The 24,011-nt window shown below is 38.2% G+C and overlaps 1 protein-coding gene across 1 annotated transcript in view; it reads left to right on the forward strand.

The window, feature by feature from the left end:
* LOC124291703 (myb-like protein X) overlaps positions 1 to 18,728 on the forward strand; it is a 43,091-nt gene extending 24,363 nt beyond the window's left edge. Inside the window, exons 2-5 of the mRNA XM_046728766.1 lie at positions 10,219 to 10,414; positions 10,553 to 10,761; positions 14,028 to 14,155; positions 15,344 to 18,728. Of these exons, the coding sequence (XP_046584722.1) occupies positions 10,219 to 10,414; positions 10,553 to 10,761; positions 14,028 to 14,155; positions 15,344 to 18,329 (3,519 nt within the window). The 3' untranslated portion in view covers positions 18,330 to 18,728. The remainder of the gene's footprint in view (positions 1 to 10,218; positions 10,415 to 10,552; positions 10,762 to 14,027; positions 14,156 to 15,343) is intronic.
* The last annotated feature ends 5,283 nt before the right edge of the window (positions 18,729 to 24,011 follow it).

Consider the following 24,011-nt stretch of genomic DNA (forward strand, 5'->3'; position numbering starts at 1 on the left):
GGGAGTTATGGTGTAGAATTCGTAATTATATATTTAACAAAGATTGTCCTTTTCATTTCTTGAATTAAATTACGTTTAGCAGATCGATTGAAGGGATTATGTTACTGAAGTTGTATCAATGATTCAACTACTTAGGGTAATTAGAACAGCGACATATTTCATGGAAATTGAACCTCATATACACATGGCAAGTCAAAATCCACGTTCAAGAGTTCTTGACACTTTGTATCCTTCAATCTATATGAGATTAACATTGCAATGATGCATATTCATAAAACGACAAACAGAATGATTTAAAACCATATTGATGTTACTATATGATAATGGAGTGACTGTAACGCTCGGTGCAGTCAGCGATCTATAGAGGAAGGGAGGTCCTTGCAATCTGAGCCGTTGCAATAGAAACAACAATCAACAAACACTTCGACAACTATTGTTTTTATTCAGGTTATGTAGAAATCTTCCATGGCAGCGTTCAGCAGGGTGCGCGCATGTCAGGACTCATTGTGTTCTAGTTGTTTTTCCGTATTAACAAAGAAGTTATGGATTATAAATCCAATCAATAAAAAGGCGATGAATGTGTCGAAAGGATTTTATTTGCATCTTAAAGGTAAGTGCTTTGTGACATAATTGACACAAAACTACTGAATTATTCAGAGAACGTTACATTAATGCTTTGACTCATTCCTGTTTCAGTATCATCGTTGATCAGGTGTAAATTCCATGTATTGACATGCAAGTGCATGTTACGACGTATGAAATATGTTTTCAATTATAATCTTATAAATTAAAATAAATAACCTTTATATTTGTTTATGACGGGTGCCACCTGTAGGGCAGGGTACACTCTTCTTTTGGGGAACACCTGGTATCATCACTATGTCATAGTGATTCATATGACTATAACCTTCTAGCGCCTAACAGGCAACTTGGGTTATCCGGGGTAATAATGGCCTTGATTGTTAGCGCTATGAGCATACCTAGTGTGGAGTTTGGCGCTATATAAATGGACACATTATTATTATTATTAAACACATGCTCTCAATTTTGCAATCAACTGTTGCTTTTAGCAGAGATTACGTGTGGATGTAAATGGTTTTTTGTCGCTTCTGTCTATTACCAATTCATATAATTAATATCTTTTCCGATGAGAATTTAGGTGTTTTTTGACGATGATTACATAAGTATCTACATATTTGTAAAACTACATTGTGCATTGTTATTATAGTGTATTTTGATTCATTTTAGCGATACAATGCATATCATTAAGCAGAAAGGTAATGTATATTGTATTGTGTTATTTGGAAATATCTTAAAACAGTCGTTACGAATGCATTAGTGTATGTATCTTGCTAAACAGAGATATTTGCTCCGGTCGTGAAAAACATAGTTCTTTTTATCATAGGACCAGTGAATCAATCCCAGGTATGTTTTATTCTGATTCAAGAGTACGTATGACAAATATGTGTTACAAGTTAGCTACATGGAGGCTTAATCGCACATTCTTGTTTTTTTAAAAACTGTTTCTTGTCACAACATCTCTGAGGGTGCGGGTTCGAATCCCGGATGGGACTCAACCCCAAAAGTACTAGAATTGTACTTTACAAAGAAAGTATAATCCCAAATATAACATATGTTACACGGCATCTCTTGTTGGTCTTTATCTATAAGTTCTCCTCATAAAAAAATATTCTTTTGACCTTTGACGATCCTGGTTAGAATTGGTCTTTGGCAACCTGTGCGAGGCAACTAACCGGACCGGGTGGTCAGGCTCGCTGACTTGATTCATGCATATCGTTGCATCCCAATTGCGTAGATCGATGTTCATGATGTCAATCACTGGATTATCGAGTCCAGACTCGATTATGTACAGACATTGGTGAACAAACAAACAAACAAAATTATTTGCGGCGCAGACGGTCATCGTTCCTGACAACGTCTGCTCAATAATGTGCGTGTGTACAAGTTATTAGGTTGATACATGAAACGAATCCTTTTCATGAAAAATGGATGATATCAGTTTGTTCTCCGGTTTCTTTGCCCCATGTGTGAACTGCGACCTTATGAATAGGTAAGATAAACCAATAGCATGGCTGTGGAGTAAAACGATCTGTAAAGAACATTACCAATAAACGGATTATTTATATATATGTAGGTATCGATATGTTACAAATGGCATCCCTGGCTTTTAGCTGCCGTTTAATATTTAATTGTACATTCAGAATCGTAAGGGGCGATTGGGTAGCCTCGAGGTTAGAGCGTTCGCTCATCACGCCGAAGTCCCGGGTTTGATTTCCCACCACCGGGTACAATCCGTGAAGCCGATTTCTGGTGTCCCCCGCCGTGATATCTGGAATATTGGTAAAAGCGGCGTAAAACTAAACTCACTCACTGAGAAATGATAGTATCAGTATCGCGCAATTACTAAATTCATACCATATAACAATTCACTCAATTCACTCAAACCGAAAGCACCCGTATTTATTCAGGTGAAATTGACTTTCAGTGTCTGTCACCTGTGGGGCACGGTACGATCATCATTTCGCAGACACTTGGTACCATCGCTTGTTGTCACTGATCAGTAAATGCATGCATAAAATGAATGGGAGTCAAACAATTTACTCTCTTGATGAAGCAGATATTTCTTAGATGTGCTTAGAATACTATTTCATGCAGAAAGTGTGAAATTATCTAGTAACTGTAGTGTCCTCCACGAAGAAGATTCGTGTTTCTATACATGGTTAAAGCACAAATATGCAATCATCCAAATCGTTTCTAGGTATTCCAGTATGGTAACGTATTATCGACGGTAGCGTTAAAACATGCACCTAAAGACATGTTCTTCATTAACTATTGATGTCATGAATAGTTTCTGAGGGGAGTCGGCTTGTGGGTGTTTGAGGCCATGCGTCATACCAGAGCAGAGGTTGTGATATCTAAGTCACCGTCGCTGTCTAATATCCAAGCACCATCATTAACAGCAGCAAGAAGATAGACGCCGCGAGAATTCATAAAATATTCATCTTATCAATAGATTCCGAGACATTTTCGGAGCCTTCTGTCACACTTTAGAGATGAAGGCCAGTCTTGAGTCCATGCCCATACCAATGGTAGATGTGTACAAAAGATGCTGTAGTCAATGTATTCCCATATAGTTCTAAACTATGTTGCAATGGGTCTTTAAGCGTGGAAACTGATGAACAATGTGCTGATGTAGTATCATTTATTATAGGATATTTATATAGCGGACATGGATAATGTATATGCAGTCATAGGCGCACCAAGTTCTTGCGGCTTTGCCATCCTTACGAGGAACCCATTCACAGCTGGGTAGACTGGGACACATATTCACAGTACTTTGTCCAAGTTTACTGCACGTCGCTGTAACCGCAGCTAGGTGTTTGCACGTATTCATGTGGCCACCATCTGGTCATATACCAACGGATTCGTGGGTTCTTTTAAGTGCACAGGGTTGTGTACTGTATGTACACTAGAGGTTGTGACAACACTGAAAGAGTCTGCACACGAAGTTGACTCCAAGGTTTTTACACCCGGTCACAGGCGGGCTCGATCCCGCTGCATCACGAGCCTGGCGCCTTAGACTGCTCGACCACCATGCCCCCGATGTCATTTAATGTACACACTTAAAGTTGACATAGACTATATTTACTGAGGGTAGAGTGCGCGATTGAGCTTCACAAAATGTCGCAATGTGATATAACAGCCCCCACACACGAACGTGACGTGAGAATATATATTCTATACATATTATATATTTGACATTATCACAATAGTGCTGTGAATCCATGGAAACGGTTTCTATCTTTTCAGGTCTCACGAATGTCACTACCGATTCATAATGTCCAATATCTTATATTTCTTACATATCTGCTGAAAACACCATATAACTTTCACACACGTGAACAGATGTACTCTTTTCACAATTAGTATTGGACCCGTGAAGGTCCGGGTTAGAATTGATCTTCAGCAACCCATGCTTTCGTAAAAGACGACTAACAAGATCGGGTGGTCAGGCTCGCTGACTTGGTTGACACATGTCATCGGTTCCCAACTGCTCAGATCGATGCTCATGCTGTGATCACTGGATTGTCTGGTCCAGACTCGATTATTTACAGACCGCCGCCATATAGCTGGAATATTGCTGAGTGTGGCGAACAACTAAACTCACTCACTCACATTTAGTATTGGCTAATGAATAAAACATATGATCTCGCACATGAAATAATACCACGTGTTTTGTAATAAAACTAATCCTGACTCTGGATGTTGCGAAAATTGAACTTGTGTGAAAATTTGTGTGTTTGAAGAACAGTGAATATACATAGATGCGATCTATATTCATGACACAGGTAGAGTGCATTATGGTCATTTATTTTTGTCCATGTACAATCTTTTTAATTCCATCTGTCTCTATCACATACTTTTTTGTGTGAATTTATCTAAAGATAAAACCTGCTCGCATTAAAGATTATGCTAAAGTCGATATATTTCATTTCGTGAGACGGATTGCGGTCTTATTCTTATGTGGTTCCAATGGTTCCTGGAGGAGGGACAAAATGGTGTTTGTTATGTCTTCTGACCAAGATTGCGTCGTCGTCTTTGGAATGCCATATATCAAGAAACATCTTTTTAATTTGATACCAATATGACAGAGTTTCATCGCTCTAAAGGTTTCCATACAGCATAACACTGCTAAGATACCTTGTATCTAATCTGGGTAACCGATGACAATTCCACCCAATATGTTGCGAATGCAGAAAAAAAGTACACTGCGGTCGGGGTAGCGTAGTGGTTAAAGCGTTCGCTCGTCACGCCGAAGACTCCGGTTCGATACTCCACATGGGATCAATGTGTGAAACCCATATGATGTTTCGCCGTCATATTGCAGGAATATTGCTAAAAACGCCGTCAAACCATACTCACACACTCTTGCATTATAATGCAACATACCCTCCTCTTTCCATAGCAGATGTTCTACATGTGCTTACCCGCTGGCACAACGTCCGTAATTGACCCATCAACCAGTAAACGAGGATTAATGTAATACCGGTGTATATGTCAAAAGGGATATATGGCAAATCAATATCACCTTTTGTGTCGGTTTAATACACTACCGGTCCGTATGGACACGCTTAACTTTCAAACAGTCGTTATCACTGCTTCGACCATCACCCGATGACAACGAATGGCACTATTTGCTGTGTTTGTGCAGCCAACTATATGCGTGAGAACAAATTATTGATCAGTCAAATGTGGAACATCCAAGAGTGCCATTTTCTTGCAGTTTAGATTTCATCTCAATCACTGACGTCAACTACATATCCTCTTCGTATGGACAAACGTATCTCGTTGCTGCAGTTATATGGTTCACAAGTAGATAAAATAAACATTTAACGCAAGAAAATTATGAAAAATTAAGGATGAAGCGTCATACTTGTCTTCCCAACCTCCATGCCTGTCAAACTAAACGTTATATATAAACACAACATTGAAACAGCTAATATATATTTAGGGGATAGGATACGGGAAGGGTTGCTTTTAAAAAGTATAACGTGTTTCAAGAAAAATGTCAACGTGTAATATTGACTCAGGATTTACCCCCAGGTAACGTTGTTCGGTTAACATTCTCAATGTCCTAAAATCAGATGTCTTGTGAATGCCCCACGGAATACAAAATGCGGGTTTTGTGGCAATGACTGAGAGGGTTTACTCCCAAAAGTTAGACGTCCCAAAAGTCATACGTCCTAATTGTCAGACAAATCAATCAGGCGTGACTGTGATTACAACCTAGTCTTACTTACTGATATAATGAACCTGTCCCATACACTAACGAGATGGTTTTCACATTTTTATAGAAATATTTTTTGATCAGAATACTAATGTTGACAGTTAACCTACAGAAAACTCAAATTGTTGTTTTTGGAAGAGGTGAACCCTTAGCGAGAAATTGGAAATGGTTTTATGGAGGTGAACGTGTCTTAACAGTTGATTCATACAGATATCTAGGCATTCCATTTTCATCTTCTTGTAAATTCAATAAATGCATATTAGATTTATCATCTCGGGGTAAAAAGGGCACTTCTAGAAGTACTACACCACATAAATTAGATAATGTTGACTATTCTGTATTTTTCAAAATATTTGATATCCAAATTCAACCAATCAGTTTGTATGGTGCCGACGTATTGGGTATTAATACATTTTATAAGATTGAAAATGTACATTGAACTACATGTAAGAAGTTCTTAAATGTTGGTCCCCAAACACCAAATGTAATTGTTTATGGTGAATGTGGACGTTACCCAATGTATATAAATGCACAACGGCGTTTCATAAAATACTTGCTTAAACTTGTTAATATGAATCAACCAAGAATTAAATAAAAAGTTTATGATATGCTAATGTATTTCGATAATTGTGGTTATGATAACTATGTTTTATCTGTGCGTAATTTATTGTTTTCATATGGATTTGGTTGTTTGGTTATTTCAAGGTGTTGTCAATGAATCCCAGTTTCTTCAAATGTTTAAACAAGTTGCAGTTGACATGTATATACAGTCATGGAATAGTACAATTGAAGAAAGTTCAAAGTATAAGCTGTACAGACAATTTAAAAGCCTTTTAGAGCCAGAAAAATATTTAACTATGTTAACAAAAAAGAAACACCGATTATTCTTACTAGGATCAGAGATTTTCCATGCTTGTTTTTACAATGTTCACTTTGATCAAAACAAGATTATAGATTTTGCATGCTTGTTTTTACGATGTTCACTTTGATCAAAACAGGATTATAGATTTTTTTATGTTTTTGAGTTTTCATTAACCTTATGGAGTTACTTTCTTTCTAATATTAACTGTAACGCTTTAGCCGCAGGGGTTTTCAGTATGTATGAACGTCGTCTTAAACATCATTCGTAATTGCATTCAGTCAAGATAATAACAAAAATAACATTGATATAATGCTTTACCCATCCACAAGGTGCAATTGTTTTGTATTTTATGCATCATCTTGGTAATATTGCCAATTATTTTATGAGTTTTACACTTTATATATTTTAACGCAATTTTAATGTATAATCGTGTCTCGTAGGCCTGAATAGGCCGGATATTTTCTCCAACTTGTCGATGAAATGTATTTATATATCTAGAAAATATGTGACACGGTAATAAACTATTTTTCTTCTTCTTCTTCTTCTTCTTCTTCCTAACATTGTTTTTCCAACATAAACAATATAAAATAAAGTCATTGTCATTATCCATAATCCCTTCTCTTTGTGTTTGGATTAGTACATTTGGAGTAGTCCATTACTTAACGAAGGTAACAGTGTAGTGAACCTCAGTGCAACCAACCATAACCTTTGTTGTTTGAACGCGTCTAACTTTTCGGACGTCTAACTTTTGGGAGGACACCACTGAGAGCACTGTCTGCGAAGTCCAGATATTCGAATGGAAAGCATTTTAAAGTGATAGACACTTCTGGTCAATCAGGCGCGTAGCAATCCAGTTTCTACTTGAAAGCCCGATAGGTTGAAAAGGCTTGCTCAGCCTTTTTAGCAACAATCATGTGTGAGCACGGGCTTTTTGTCATTATGGTTGCTAAGTCCCTCTCAATGACTACGCACACTGAATATATTTTCTCGGCAACCCATCATACATATGGAAGGGGCCAGTTTGAGCTGCAAGCGCTGGCCAGTTAATGTGGGTTTAAATCTACTACACGTTGACATGCCCATCTGTAAAGGAAAAGGCTATCTTTTATTAAGTCAACTGGGTTATCGTGGTATAATACCATTCTGTCTTGGTCAAAGTCCCTCCAACACCATATAATAGACATTAAAACATTAACATCACAGAAATTTGTACTGTTTAAATAGATTTGACACTGAAAACTGGTTGCACGGGATGTGGAATGGAAACAAGCTGCGTGCATACAGAATGTTTAAATCTAGCCCAAATGCTGATTTAAGCCCAAATGCTTAATGTATATTTATCAAGTGTCAAATCGTCAGCACCGAAGCCTGTCAGCGGAGTTGAGATGTGGAACGCTTCCGTTACAAATAGAGCTCGGCAGGTTTCTCCGCCCACCTACCCATTTGCAAGATCGATTATGTAAAATGTCTGATTCAGATGCTATGGAAAACGAAATTCATTTTCTGGGAGAATGTTGTTTGTATTATGATATCCGTTCAGGGTCATGGAAGCAAGCCACAAATTTAAACAGTGTCCTTCCCTCGCTTAGCCTCACTGATATTTAATAAATATACTCTCCCAAAGAAGAAACGCATATAGTTTCAACTGTATTTTTATGTTTATTTTGAAACATCTTGTAGGCTTTATGAGTCAATGAAATATAGCGAAATTGCACACTGGGAATGCAGACTTATCCGTCTTTGGCACCAACTCGAGGAAAGTCAGTTTGAGTGTCACATGGAGACCTGTGGTGGAGCTGAAGTCAATACCTCGTGTGACCACCGTGGACATCCAGAACTGCACGGCATCGCCTCGGCATCGAACGAATAAGTCTCAGAATCTCGTGTTGCCCAATCGCAGCCCACTCTGCTTGTTGTGCCTGTGCTAGTTGCTGAAGTGTCTGGGGCTGAGGGTTACGGCGTCGCACCCGTCTGTCAAGGGCATCCCACAGATGTTCGATCGGGTTTAAGTCCGGTGATCTTGAGGGCCAGGGGAGCACATTGATGTTGTGGTTCTGGAGGAAGTCTCTAGTGTGACGTGGGGCCTGTGTGTTGGAAACCTGGGCGATCAATGATAGGTTCCAGGCCTGAACGTTGGTGCACCATCACCAACTCGATGTCGACGATGTTGTTGTCGAAGCACAAGGTCCAAAATAATGTCTTCGCATGGCACGTAAACTCAGCGACGATCTTGTTGTCGAAGCCTGTTCAAAACGGTCTGTGCATAAAGCCTCCTGTGCAATACGGGTATTTGTTGAGCGGTACTGGTCGCCGTAGCTGTTCGATGACGCAGGTGATGTACCCGGATGTAGCGATCCTGCGCCGCAGTGGTCGCTCGAGGTCGCCCACTATGAGGGGCATCTGCTACCGAATTCTGCCGGCGATATCTCTCCCAGAGCCGTGAAATGGTGCTTTGGTGAACATTCATGCGTCGGGCAACTGCACGTTGAGACTGGCCAGCTTCAAGCAAACCAATGGCGATATGACGGTTGGCTTCACCTAGACGTGGCATTTTGCGTTCGTCAACAATATTCCAAATACAGGTGAATAATCGACAGATAGCGATCAACCTTTTATACCCATCATTGAGACTATCTGATCCCCAACTTTCACGTGCATTGCATGTGAATTGTGTATTCTGTGACACTACATGCCGAAATTGAAAATCATGCTGTTAAATACGGGTATTTTACGGATGGTGCGTTTTGTTGTGATGTTTCAAAACATAAACACCATAGGACTCATAAACAGAGCAAAACCTTTTGTAAAATGAATCACGTTTTCATTCATTGCTACATGAAATTGCTATTTTCACGATGCGTTTCTTTTTGGGAGAGTATATATTTATTGCAAAATGATAAGCTTTATAAATCTTTAGCCGCAACTGTAAAATGGTACATCTTCGTCGCTGCATAATATTGTAAAGTATGTACTAATTTTGTATATTAACTTTAACAATGTTAAGTATTACCATATTTAAATTTGAGTTATATCTCATTAATGTTTGTGTGTGTTAAACTGTGCATGTACGGGTGAATGAATCCGTATGGGGGGAGGATCCGAGCGTGTCCATGAGTGAGTGAATCCGTATGGAGTTAAGGAATTCGTGGGCGCATAGGTATATCTCATTAATGTTTGTGTGTATTAAAATGTGCATGTACGGGTGAATGAATCTGCATGGCGGGAGGATCCGAGTGTGTCCATGAGTGAGTGAATCCTTATGCAGTGAGTATCTGTGCGTGAAGGAATTCGTGGGCGTATAGGTGTTTGCATTGGTGCGTGCGTGCGTGCGTGCGTGCGTGCGTGCGTGCGTGCGTGTATGAGTGTGATATTTATGTTGTATGTATATCTTAAAGTATTACATTTGTAATATCGTATCTCGTAGGCCTGAGGGACGGATTCTTGTTTTATATGTATTTTATTGGTTTTATGATATGAACAGCATGTGACACGCAAATACAATATATTTCTTCTCTTCTTCTGTAACACAGTTTCCTTTTATCAACAGCAGCAACAGTCAGAGACAATGAGCACGTCGACATTCGACGACGTCTCCTCGACATCATCGTCGTACCAAACAACGCCATCGCCTATGAGTGTCTACCACAGGGGTAACCGGTCAGAACGGAGGAACGCCAAAACCAAGAAGAAGAAACAGGAACCAAAAAAGAAGGAAAAGGAAAAGGATGCCACAACCGTATTAGGTAATGATCCTCAGTAGTGAATCAAACTCAAGCCAAGACTACCATACGCCTCTTTTTAAAATCTATTTAGCAACACGTATGTCTTAAGATACCAATGCTACGGCAGTTATTGCTGCAAACGTTATTACTGTGTTTCAGTGGACAAACTCCACTCATCGCTGGACAATCTTGACCGTTTCCTTCAAACGAATCTCCAGGATGAGATATTTCTGGCCCGTAAGGACATGATGCCAAAACACTTTGAGAAAAGTGAGAAGTTGAGGAGCCGTTGGAAGAAACTGGAACAAGATCTGGTCTACGAGGAACTTCTCGTCACCATCAACGATGCCAAGGATAGGAAGAAAAGTGTATGTATCAAATACCCTGCCATCCTTGATTTGGATAGGTTTCTATAAAGATTGAAAAACTCTGAATTTCTTGAATGTTTTCCGTTTGGTAGTGGGCCTTTTTTCAATTCAAGGGTGACAACTCTGCTTCTCATCCTTTAACAGGGTGTTTCATAGTTCACAATATCCATACTCATCAATGGGATTGTATGTTGTTGGTGCAAAGACGTTCCATATGCGTGTATCACTATCGAACGTTGACTAGTATATATTATAGACGTTATTGAACCTTCCATTTTATATCACCCTTGTCTCATTAATTATCTGTCAATGGTTTGTCCACGGCATCTATGATGTTAAAACGATCCATTTTCCTATTGTTCAGATGTATATTTACATCATATTGCACTGGGATGGTTGAGAAACATTAAGTCTAACTGTAAATAATGTATTATATTCCCTAAATGAAATGAAATGAAGGACGTTCCATGCATACTTGCTGCATTTGCACACCCAGGCAGCATATTTGTTCAGGCATGAAAATAACTAGGTGTTCTCCGTTGATGAAAATGGACAAACCACGTCACCACGTATTTCCACCATAAATGGTTAACTTGAACAGCCATCCATGTGGACATGGTGAAAACTTTAGGGGAGGATGTTCCTTCCATTACCACAGTTACACGTGGGCAGCGGAGTACAAGATTGGCAGAAGGAGAGCCTCGGAGATGATCCAAGATCAGGACAACCTTCAGCTGCCATCTCTTAGGAAATGTTGATGACATACATGCAATGATTATGGATAGATCATCAACTCACATACCGTCACATAGTCAGTACAATTGGCGTCTTTCGCGGTCAAGTGGAGAACATTCTAGGGAAATGGATACTGACAAATGTTCAGTAGTCTGGATTCCACGATCTCTGACTCCTGATCAGAAACGTTCTGGGTTCTGTATCTCATGTGAAGCAGCCCAGGTTATTTTGTTGAGCGATTATAACCATTGATGGTATATCTCTATCAACGGGAAACGAAACAACAGCCAAAGCAGTGAAAACATTTAACGTCTCCTTCGATCTGGAGAGTAGGAAGGATAAGATTGAAGAAACAGCTGCCCTGCAAATATGATGCAGCTAATTATGACGCCATTTCTGCTTTTGAGAACATTTCACACAGGAAGCCTTACAAACCAAAGGAATCAGGACAATGTCGCATTGATGACAAACGTATGGGGACTTTGGATGCAAATGCGTTGTTAAATAATTAGGATCCATTCTCATCAACGAAGTCCATCATAGTTAGGCTCAGAACACACCAGCAATCCTTCGCATACCGTATTTTCACTTAAGGATCATGCCAGTTATGTTCCTATCTAATAATTAAACTATTTTGATTTCCTGAGTGTAGATATAATGTTTATACTACTGCAAACCTGCGTTGTTTCGGTAGGTATTTTATCACTCCTCATACCATTCGTTACAGATTTTAAACTTTCTGTTTGTCTTTGGTTTATATGTGTGTTTATTCTACACATTTTCACTACCCCAAACACATTCACCTCGTCACGGTCACAAACACAGTCACCTTGTTTCACTACCACAAACACATTCACGTTTTTCACTGTCACAGACATATTCACTTTTTTTACTGTCACAGACACATTCACTTTTTTCACTGTCACAGGCATATTCACTTTTTCACTGTCACAGACATATTCACTTTTTCACTGTCACAGACACATTCACTTTTTTCACTGTCACAGACACATTCACGTTTTTCACTGTCACAGACACATTCACTTTTTTCATTGTCACAGACACATTCACGTTTTTCACTGTCACAGACATATTCACTTTTTTCACTGTCACAGACATATTCACGTTTTTCACTGTCACAGACATATTCACTTTCTTCACTGTCAAAGAGACATTCACGTTTTTTACTACAACAAAAATATTTACTTTTTCCTTCACCGAACACAATTATTCACGAACAGTAATGTGCAAGTAATAATTGGAAAGGCATTAATAAAGCAAAACAAATCAATGCAAAAGTAATCAACAAAACAACCGAAAGTCTGTTTCATGGAAAAGGTAATTATTTTGTGAAACGTACCTTTTTATCAAGACTAATTGCCCTTTTAACCTTCTATTCTACTTGCCTAGCAACATATACAGTGTATTTTAGTTTTAACAAATTGCGAAAGTTAATTATGAATGTTCACAATAGCCTTTTGAATGGAAAGTGACATTTAACAAAAACAAAAGGATGTTAATTTGAGTTCATGGCCCTGAATCCTAAATTCATATAACTGAATCATTTAACAACACGGAGCTTGAACACCCACGGTAATTGGCTTGGATTAATGTGGTACATTTTCAAATCCTTAAATATAGTATAACATAAGTGTTGGGGGCTTCATGAATTGTTAAATATATATCTAATTTCATGAAAAATAATAATAGGGAATCATACGTAGTAAGTCATTGTAATTAATTATATTTAAACACAATAATTGTCGATACTGTTTATATAAATGACAACTCAGTTACGTCTAAGTTCCACAGTTTTACATTACGAGTATCTTTTTAGGAACTACATATAGGAACAGTTAATTAGTTATCTCGTTATCATCGTGTCATTCCTCGGATGATTGAGACAGTTATAGTTACTTCTTTCAAGTATTCAAAAATACTCCGGGCTAATCTTAACATTCTTTCTCTCGGTGATGACATGTATGTTTCAAAGTAAGATAGATAAGGCAAATGTTCCATGTTTAGATAACGGCAATAATAAAATAATCCTTCCTTCATCAATTTTAGTATCTGAGCGCTGTTGTGGAAATGATATTACATTTTACAAAGATAAATTATCTACGAACTCATATGTTATAACTATGCTTAATAATCTAAGATATCGAACAACACTGAATAAATTATCTGAATTAAGTTAAATGTCACAGTTTTCTGCTATAAATAATGAAAAGTGCATGCTCTTCATCTAAAGCCAAAACAAGATAACTCAAACCACAGTTGTTAAAAAATACTAGTTCATTTTGGCTTTTTGTTGTTTCTAAAAAACCAGTAATCCGTTGGCTTTATTTAAACTTCACGGGCTCAAATTTTTCTTTTTATGGAATCATTTCAAATCATGTAACACGACCCATTACGTATTAAACCACAGATTGTACATTGCTGTTCTCACTTCCACCGTCACGGTCACAGGGCACTTGTTGTTTCAGCGCACCAAAGAGGCATTTAAACGTGAAATTTATTGTCTCTTAAAGACCGGAAGTAATCCTTTGACTCCAATTGGAGAGGAACCTGAAGAAAAGGGGCCAAAGTCAGCGACCTCTGACAGTCATCGACTCAGTCCGGAAGGAGCCAGTTCCCATGACAACGACGTGGAACACGAGTATGTTTCATTTACGGTATCATTCAATAGGAATAATGTTTGTACGGTAATCTACAGAACAGACTATTCCATTGGTCTGGGGCAGGGTTTTCGTAGGAAACAAAATGTTATTTCGACCACTGCTTCAAAACATATTGTATTTCACTCCTTGATGTGGGCCCCGAACAAACGTAAAGAATAGTCATTCATAGTTTTGTAAAACTCGTCACAGTATCATATTTTGTATAAGTACTTTCTCTGGAACAGACTTAAATGTCAGTCACTAAAACGAAGGACGAAATCTGATATGGTCTACTCTCTGACTCACGAAAATCCTAAAATTGTATAGGTGGGACTAATTAGGAAAACTGTTTTGCTCCATGTTTTGGAACTTCTCAAACTAACTACTCGCTCTTTTTCCCAGTCACGGGTAAGTTAACAACGTCAAACTTCATTTTATATCTCATCTCAGTATAATATATATTACAAGATAGGAGATATATGATATCAATACAAAGATGTGCAGATTTGAGAATGGCTTTGTCCCCACCTTGTCAATAAAAAACAAATATCCGCTCAAAGACCAGTTTGACGCTATATATTGAAATGTTACAAATAAAAATAGTTTTTTATGGCCTGGATTATATCAAACAGAGACTTCAATGTTTCGTGACGTCAGTAACAAATACCTTATATTCAGAGAACTTTTCATTCATCGGTCGCTTGATCTTTAGTGTAGGGCATATAAGAACAATTACATTTTTGCTTATAATATTTTGTTAGATGAAATTCAACATTTCACTTTAATTCTCCAGTTATCAGTTCTTAAAGGAAGATATATAATGTGTTTGAAACCTATAGTCTCTTTCAAAATAACACAGGCCTCTTATTATCTTGTAGGGATTCAGAGTGAGGGAATTAAACCAATTAAAACAGATTGGCTGGTCGCAAAGTGTAGAATAACTAAGTATTGAATAGTGAATAGAGCCTATCAAATACATAATGATAAACAAAATTTAATGAATTTTGTAAACAACACATATGGCACAGAAAATATCCTGTGATTTGATAATTCACTTAGGGGGTTCCGACCATAAATGATAAATTATTAAATAAATTATATAAATCAGAAATTTATAATTATCAGAAATTAACGAAGCGAAAAGTCATATTATATTTTCTACTATCATTTTATATCTATTTTCACAGAAAATCTAGCTCTACAAAAGGTAAAGGTTCATCTAAAAGCAAACCTAAAGGACGACAAGAAAGTGTTCATAGTAATGGAAAGGAAGTTGAAAAACATCACACCAAAGCTGATATTCACAATGCCCCAGAGCAACGAATTACAAACTCAAAATTATCAAGAAATACCGAGGTGGACGTACTATTAAGTGATGTGCCTTCAGAGGAAGAATATCGTTCACAGGAGCACCGATCTTCTAAGAAAATATCAACTCAAAGTGATATATCTTTGAAAAGAAACCAAACGTTTGAAGGTTCTAATGACAGTTTTGAGAAAAGAGTTTCAACAGTGTCAAATCCTAGCTATGTGCAAAGCAGAAAGACGTCAGTTCTCAGTAAAAATTCGAATAGTAACATTACACTTCTAAGTAAACAATCTACAATTGTGTCGACTCAGTCAACTACCATTGGAGATGAACTGGCCGAAGACGAAGAGGATGAGGAACTTGGCGAGGAAGATGATGAAGAGAACATTGAAGAAGATGATGAGGAGATAGAAGAGAATGAAGATGAATCAGTGGAGGAGGAGGAAGGAGAAGAGGACGAGGACGAAGAAGACGATGAGGAAGAAGAAGATGACGAGGAAGTAGATGAAAATGATGAGGAAGAAGAAGATTTACAACCGTTGATGGAATCAGAAAAGAATATTAGAGATGATTCTCAGATTAAATCTATGGTAGAGGCAGATGTTGAAGATGAGGAAAATATTACTGAAAATGAGAAGTTAAAAGAAGCTGAGATTGCTCAGGAGGCTGTTTCGGAAAGAGATTCCGTAAGTCAGTGTAGCCCTGGAAGAAAAGACAGCACAGAGGAAGAGGAAGAAAATGAGAATGGTGAAGACAATGATGAAACTGAGATCGACGATGATGAGGAAGAGGAGACAGGGGTCGAAGATGACACAGAAGAGGAAGAAGAGGAGGAAGAAGGGGAAGGAGAAATGGAAAAGACGAAGCGAAATTCAGTAATAGTAAGTGAATGTAGACCAGAGATTGATAGACATCCAGTGTCAAAGGCCAATGTTCTTGCGCGACAGGAAAATGTACAGGAAGATGTACAGGACTTGGATGAAGATGATTCAAATAGTGATGAAGATGATAATGATGATGAAAATGAAGGGGAGGAAGAAGATGATGAAGAAGACAACGAATGTGGAAAGATCGAGGAAAACTTAGAAGACGACGAAGAAGAAGTAGAAGAAGAAAACGAAGAAAAGATTGAAAATGCAACAAACAAAAAGGAAGTCAAAATGTCACATAAAATGTCCGAAGAGTCTTCTGAAAACCAAATGTACGAAAATGATCATGACACTGACCCCAGCAGTGGGGAGATAAAGACACCGTTAGATATTCAAATAGGGCATAAAGAATCAACACGTAGTCCTAAAAAGAATAGCATTTCGAAGAAAGAGACGATATCAGACCAACCAGTGTTTTCAAATGTTAGAAGTGTTGTAGATTGTGTGTTAGGTGACAAGAACACATCAGTAGTGAACTGTGACTATCAGAATCAAATCACCGTCGACAAGAATCAAAATGGTATTGAAAATCAAAATCAAAAGAAAAGATCAACAACTCCCGAGACGTTGATGGGTGATGGAGGGGTATACATTCATCGACCGAAGAAGCAGAGGAAGAAGGAACGTCCACCCTCTACACCTCATAGTCGACATGGAAAACGTAAAGGCAAATACGAAGAGAATCCCTATATTGCTACTGCTAATGAAATCAGAAGACAAATACACCCAACGAGAGTCGAGAAGAACATTACAGATACGAAAACGAAAGACCACAAAACTCATTCTAGAAGAGGAAAGGTTCCTAAGATGCTGGGTCTAGTGAATGAATTAAGTTCACCGAGAGTTCACATGAGCATATCACCTTCAACACGTAATGATAACCACGTGTCACCAAGAAGCAGACTTGGTAGTCATTCTGAAATCAATAAAAGAGAAATAAATAAACGACAGAGTAAATCCAAATCTCCAGCTTCAAAGTCCACATCTTCAAGGGACAGGAGTAGGAAAAGGAATGTTTCAGAAACGTCAAAAGCACCCGCACTCCTCTCTGTAAGTACTGAAATGATGGTACTCCATAAAGACAAGATGCATGCTAATCCAAAGGATGGATCACCCATACATGCACACAATAGGAACCGAAAATCTAAATCTAACAAGAATGGTAAATTGAAAAAAGAAACAGATCTGTCTTCAGAAAATCAAGAAGATTCATTTCCACTGAGTGAACCAAGCACACGTGTACGAAAACAAGGTGAAGCTTGTCTCAAACAACCAACCAGTAAAATAGACACTGACAAAAGTGGGGTTGAAATGAGGAATAAAGAATTGGGCAAAAGTGACGAAGGTGCAATTTCACAACCAGACATACTTAGTGCTTGTAAAGAAGGTAGCTCAGAGTCCAAACTTAAGCAAAATGAGATGGGTTCAGTAAGAACTAAATGTGATGATGATTCAAAGAAACCTGATAAGAGCTCAAAAGATAAAGCTCCTAGAAAGAGCGTAGTATGCAGAGATGAAACAGTTTCTTTATTCAGAATACAAAGTAAGATTAAGGAGGAAGAAAGCGTGGCTAATGCCTTAGAAGGCCAACCGGAAAGGAAAGCTAAAAAAAGTAGGAAATCAAAAGGCCAAATGGTGCAAAAAAAAGAAGCCTCATCTACCAGAGATGAAGGAATGGATGTAATGAATTATGTACGCAGACCACGCATCGTCTATGATAGTGTGAAGACTAAAAATAGTAACGATACTGTGAAATTGAAAACTTCCCGCCCGAGACGTGCCAAGAAATCAGTTGTTAGAGCAGAAGGTGTTAACAGTGACGCAGTGACAAGTGTTTACGACGGCAAGGTAGAAGTGAGGACTTCAGGCGTGAAGCATAAAAAGAAGGGAAAAGATAAAACGAAAAAAGTGTGCAAAAGTCAAATAGTTGTGTAGATCTAGAATCCCAGGCAACATCAGAAGGATCTGACTCATCAAAGCATAGACTAGAGTCACAGCCAGGGGTTTCGAAACCATCGAAAGAAATGATGGAGCGTGCTCGAGAAGCGAAAGAAGTGTACACTCCACCGCGTCCTTCTCTGGGAGAGAAGAGGGCAGAAAGAGTCAAGGCTGTAGAAGAGATCAGAGCTGAGGAGAAGAGGCAAGAGGAGAGGATAAGGAGGAAGAAGAAGCATGATGTAGAAAAAAGGAAATCAAAATCAAAGAAATCGATTGATTTTCATTAATATATTTTATTTAAGTTCACTTAGAGACATCTACTGGTATGTCTAATTTGAAGATCCCTCCATTGTCTCAATCTGTCGTTACTTTGGCGGAGATGCCTTGTGAATATAAAAAAAATGATTTATCGCTTTTTGAGATAATTTTGGGATTAAGGTTTGTCAATTTCAAGCAGTAAAGCAGCACGTTGCTCTAGTCGATTTTAAGATAACGATATTCCGCTGTGAGATGTAAAAACCTCAGTATCCTTGTTCACATTGTGTGAATTACCTGCTTGAGACTCTTCCGGTCAATTGGAACTGTATTTAACGCTGACACCAAGAGTATTGTAGTTTCATCCAGTCAATGATGTGCAATACAGGTATATATATTTGTTATACTTATTGTGATTGACAATCATAAATATATATTATGCGTCAAGTGTGCCACATATTGCAACGGGGTTACGAACAAATGCTAAATGGATTTAAATATGTACCTGAAATGCATTAATAAATGCCACTCACAGAAGTGAAATGCATTAGTACATGGGCATGTGTATGTATGATCAATATTACCCTTTGGTTGGTCACACACACACACACACACACACACACACACACACACACACACACACACACACACACACACACACACACACACACACACACACACACACACACACACATAACATGAATCTGTCCACAGTGTATGCTTTCTGTAATAGTTTGTATTTACGTACACATAATTTGATGTATATTTGAGTATTCTTTTCTCTGTAAGGGTTAGCCAAGATGTTAACACAATGTGTGAAACCCATTTCTGGTGTCCTCGCCTTGATATTGCTGGAATATTGCTCAAAGCAGCGTAATACTAATCTCACTCACTCCCTATATGTTTAAAGCACTAGCTCGTGATGCCGATGCCCCGTGATCGATTCCTCACGTGGGTAAATTGAATGAAGTTCCATTTCTGGTGTCCTCAACCGTGACGAAGCACATGTGAAACATGTGGTCTCACCTTAGGCAAGTAAGTTTGTTCAAAAGTGCCTCTGTTCACCCAGCAGAAAATGGGTACCCGGTGGGATAAGTCATGTGACTATTAACCTTCTAGCGTCTCACAGGTGTAAATCCACACCCACTCTCTCACCCTGCATGTATGTGGTATTTTTGTTTCTATGTGTGCAGGGGCGGTGGGGTAGCCTAATGGTCTAACGCTCGTCACGCCGAAGACCTGGGTATGATTCCCCACATGGGTACAATGTGTGAAGCCTATTTCTGGTGTCCTCCGCCGTGATATTGCTGGAATATTGCTAAATGTGGCGTAAAACTAAACTCACTCACTCTGTGTGCATACTAATGCTTCATTGTCGACAATGTTATGCTCAAGACGTTTGTCTATGAAGTGTGCACGTAGATATAAAAGGCAACGAAAGGAAATATAGCCTAAAGACAAGCAAATATCGACCCGTGATTGAACCATTCAAAAGGACGGGGAAACTGGGCAAGCATGGCTCTAGTGAAAACTAGTTATGCATGTCTGGAAAGGTGGTTATGCAATGACACAAATATTTCTATCAGGAAAAGGGATGTGATGTAACATGATGATATTTAGAAATATGGTTACGTCATGTAACACTGAGATATAATGATACATGACAATTTCAGGAAATATGGTGATATTATGTAACCTTAAAATATAATGACATAATTATGATGGCAATTTCAGGAAATATGGTGATATTATGTAACATTGAGATATCATGATAATGTCAATTTCAGAAAATATGGTGATATTATGTAACATGGATGGATCATAATATATGCCAGTATCTGAAAACATGGTGATATCTTGAACCATGGAGATATGGAAGTATATGTCACAGTCAAGAGTTATGGCAAACTCATAAATAAGAAGAAATCACACCTGCCAATATTAAGAAAAAGGGTGAGTGTCAACACCAATAAATACGGTAATATCATGTAACACAGAAGTGTCATAAAAGTCCAATGTCAACAAGTATAGAAATATCATGAAATATGGAGACAACTGAAATGGTCTACATACATTGTGGGGAATCGAACCCGGATGTTCGGCATGAGGAGCGGACGCTGTAACCACTGGGCTACCCGATCGCCCCAACATGATGGTGGTCAGACAGGGTTACTTGATGTTATCCTAATCCGACGTCGTTGGTCGGTGCGCATAGTATCCATCACAGGATCGTCTGACCCAGGCTCGTACTATAGTTATTTTCAGAAATATATTTGGAATAATGCTGAGCAAAGATTTAAACAACATGTACATATGTAACGTAACATGGTGCGTTAAAGGTTAGCGCTTGATGTAACATGAAGGGGACACGGAGCGATCATAAATGATGACTGGCTATTGTTTCATGCTTGACATCCACCCCTTACACTTCACAAAACCTGGTAAGAAGGTGACTGACTATTGATTCACATATTGACATCCACCCCGTACACTGCAAAAACCTGGTGAGGAGATGACTGACTATTGCTCACACTTTGACATCCACCCCGTACACTGCAAAAACCTGGTGAGGAGATGACTGACTATTGATTCACACTTTGACATTTCACCCCGAACCCTCTAACAAATCTGGTAAGAAGATGACAAAGTAATGCTTCACACTAGACATTCACCCTCAACCCTATACCAAACCAAGTCAAAAAGGTGACTAACGATCATCAACGCTTGATTCATCCCGCACCCTGTGCAAAATTGGTTCTTCTTGAACTGTATATTCATGTCTTATTTATACAACTTACCGGTTCAACCTTTTATTTCATTGCCACAAAGTACTCAAATGCACTCAAAACCTTTTCATGCATACCTGCTTCTCATGATTCTCTGTTCCACATAATGAATTTAGGTAAAGACAACGCAACAAACAAACACTTCTATTTCGTTATGTTACGTTGTGAGATTGGTTATGTGACCATGTCGCATGATGACAAAAGGTGTACCTTGAACTCAGTATATTGTACATTATATATTTATGTTAAGAGATGCACTGTCGATGTTGACATTTACAGGCAGTTATCAGAGAACTATCTAGACCTTTATGTTTGATAGTACCGCATACCATGGCCCAGAAACAGTTGATCAGGTCATTTATGACCATGTATTATTCATCTGCTATCGTTTCAACGTCGTTTGTAAAGTAGAGGAGTTGGACTCTCTCTAGCAAATACAGTTATCGATCTTGATGTGAAATGCCAGTGTCCGTTGAATTAAGGGAGATAACTCTTCACGGACTGTTTTGAAATAACGGGGGTCAGCTGGTAGGTGTATAGAGCTCATGTACATTCTGGGTACAAAAATGGTTCATCTTGATGGAATCAGCATGACCAAACCCGGTCTGGGTGATCATTAAATAGCAATATTGGTGATGTGGTTTATACAAATCTGTACAAACCCACTTACAATTTGAAGCATAACGAAGGAAATCTATTCAGTAATGTATTTTGGGTTGAGCTATTTCAAGGTCTGATGCTGAGGGTCTTGACCATAATGGCCGAGGCTAGCTTCAAACAACTATGGGGATAAAACATATAATGCAGATATCCTTAGACACAAATCGTGCCAAAACGTTATTATATCTAATGTTTTGTATGGAAATATGAATTTATTTTTCACTGAATACAGTGTAATGGAAAGTGAATATACAAGATGGCGCTCGTGTTTTCTAACAACGATATTTTACGTACTAATATGTTAGCCTCGAATGGTTTCTTATGGATGTGGAGAGGGTTATGCCGCTTCTATTAAAGGGTAAAAGTTGTGATTGCTCATTGAATTGATTGCCTTAGAAAAGTTGGATTTTTATAAATAAATACTCCTCCATAGTTCACTCAGTCATCATCTGGAAGTGTATTCTTATCATGCAACATATATTTGACGGTATATTAGCGGTTTGTATTCATTTTGTCAATAGAAACACTTAGTTGAAGTGATGGTATTACACATAATACACAAACCTCTGAAAAATCCAAGCTTAATTTTTTTTAAATAATGGTGAACATTATAGAAAATATGTAGCAATTATTGTTTTGTAAATTAATAATTTGCAATTGTTTTTATTCATGAAAGTTTTTATTAACTTTATGTCAGTGTCCCATCTCACCACGGTTCACATACGTTTGAAACACATCTATGTTGTTACTTTAGTATGTATGTATGTATGTATGTATGTATGTATGTATGTATGTATGTATGTATGTATGTATGTATGTATGTATGTATGTATGTATGTATGTATGTATATGTGTGTGTGTGTATATGTATGTATGTTTGTGTGTGTGTATGTATGTATGTGTTTGTGTGTCTGCATGCATGTATGTGTGCGTGCGTGCGTGCGGAATTTTATATTACATGTGTCTTTATATCATACTGAATATATATTTTTGTAATATGTGTATATTTTTATTGAATGTATATATTGATTATATACAGTATATTATCAAATATTTCAGAGAATAGAAAAACTTGTGATGTCCATTTGTAACCTCGGTTCAGTGTTAAAGGTTCTTGCGAATGGTCAGATGACCCAGTTGTCTAGAGTTGCGCCCCTTACCTCCGCGGCGTGAGGTTCACCATCATTTCAATGACATGGTCTCTAATTTCACCAAACTTATAAACATCTGTTTTACCGGAATTAAGTTCATGGTGCTATTCAAAACGGCTGAACACCCCATTTATTCACCTAACTAGAATTTCTGGTTTTGAAGAACATGTACATTCCACATATGTCTAGTACATTCTTAAACCAATCGAACGTTTCCAAAGTAGTCATAATGATCAGTTCTTGCTGTACATGGGGTGTATTGTAATACACATGCTGTATGTTGTGTATTCCACTAGTGTATAGCCTGTATGTCGTAGGGGCGTATGTAGAACACCTGGTGTCATCACTGATTTTCAGTGATCAATTCATAACCTATTCACAGCTGTTTTGCCCTTTACACCAAACGGAATTTGCTGCTGAGGATAGTCAAGACTGGGTTTTCTTTTGCACTGACGTTCATTTATTGTATTCAACTGATGTATACATGGTATGACGTTATGGGGTAGCCTAGTGGTTAAAGCGTTCGCTCGTCACGCCGAAGACCCGGGTTCGATTCCCCACATGGGTACAATGAGTAGAGCTCATGGCAATTTCTGGTGTCCCCCGCCGTAATATTGCTGGAACATCGCTAAAAGCGATGTAAAACCACTCTCACTCACTAACTGGAATCTAGTTTATATATATGCTGTACATGATGAAGCGTATGTTGTATTCCACTATAGTATGATACAGTATGACGTAAGGGCGTGTGTTATATGTCGCTAGTATATATACTGTATATCGGGGAGACGTGTGTTGTAATCTGCTGGAGTATGACACGGTATGAC

The sequence above is a fragment of the Haliotis rubra genome, unplaced genomic scaffold (assembly GCF_003918875.1).
Source record: "Haliotis rubra isolate DU_JTF1 unplaced genomic scaffold, ASM391887v1 Scf113, whole genome shotgun sequence".
NCBI lineage: Eukaryota > Metazoa > Mollusca > Gastropoda > Lepetellida > Haliotidae > Haliotis > Haliotis rubra.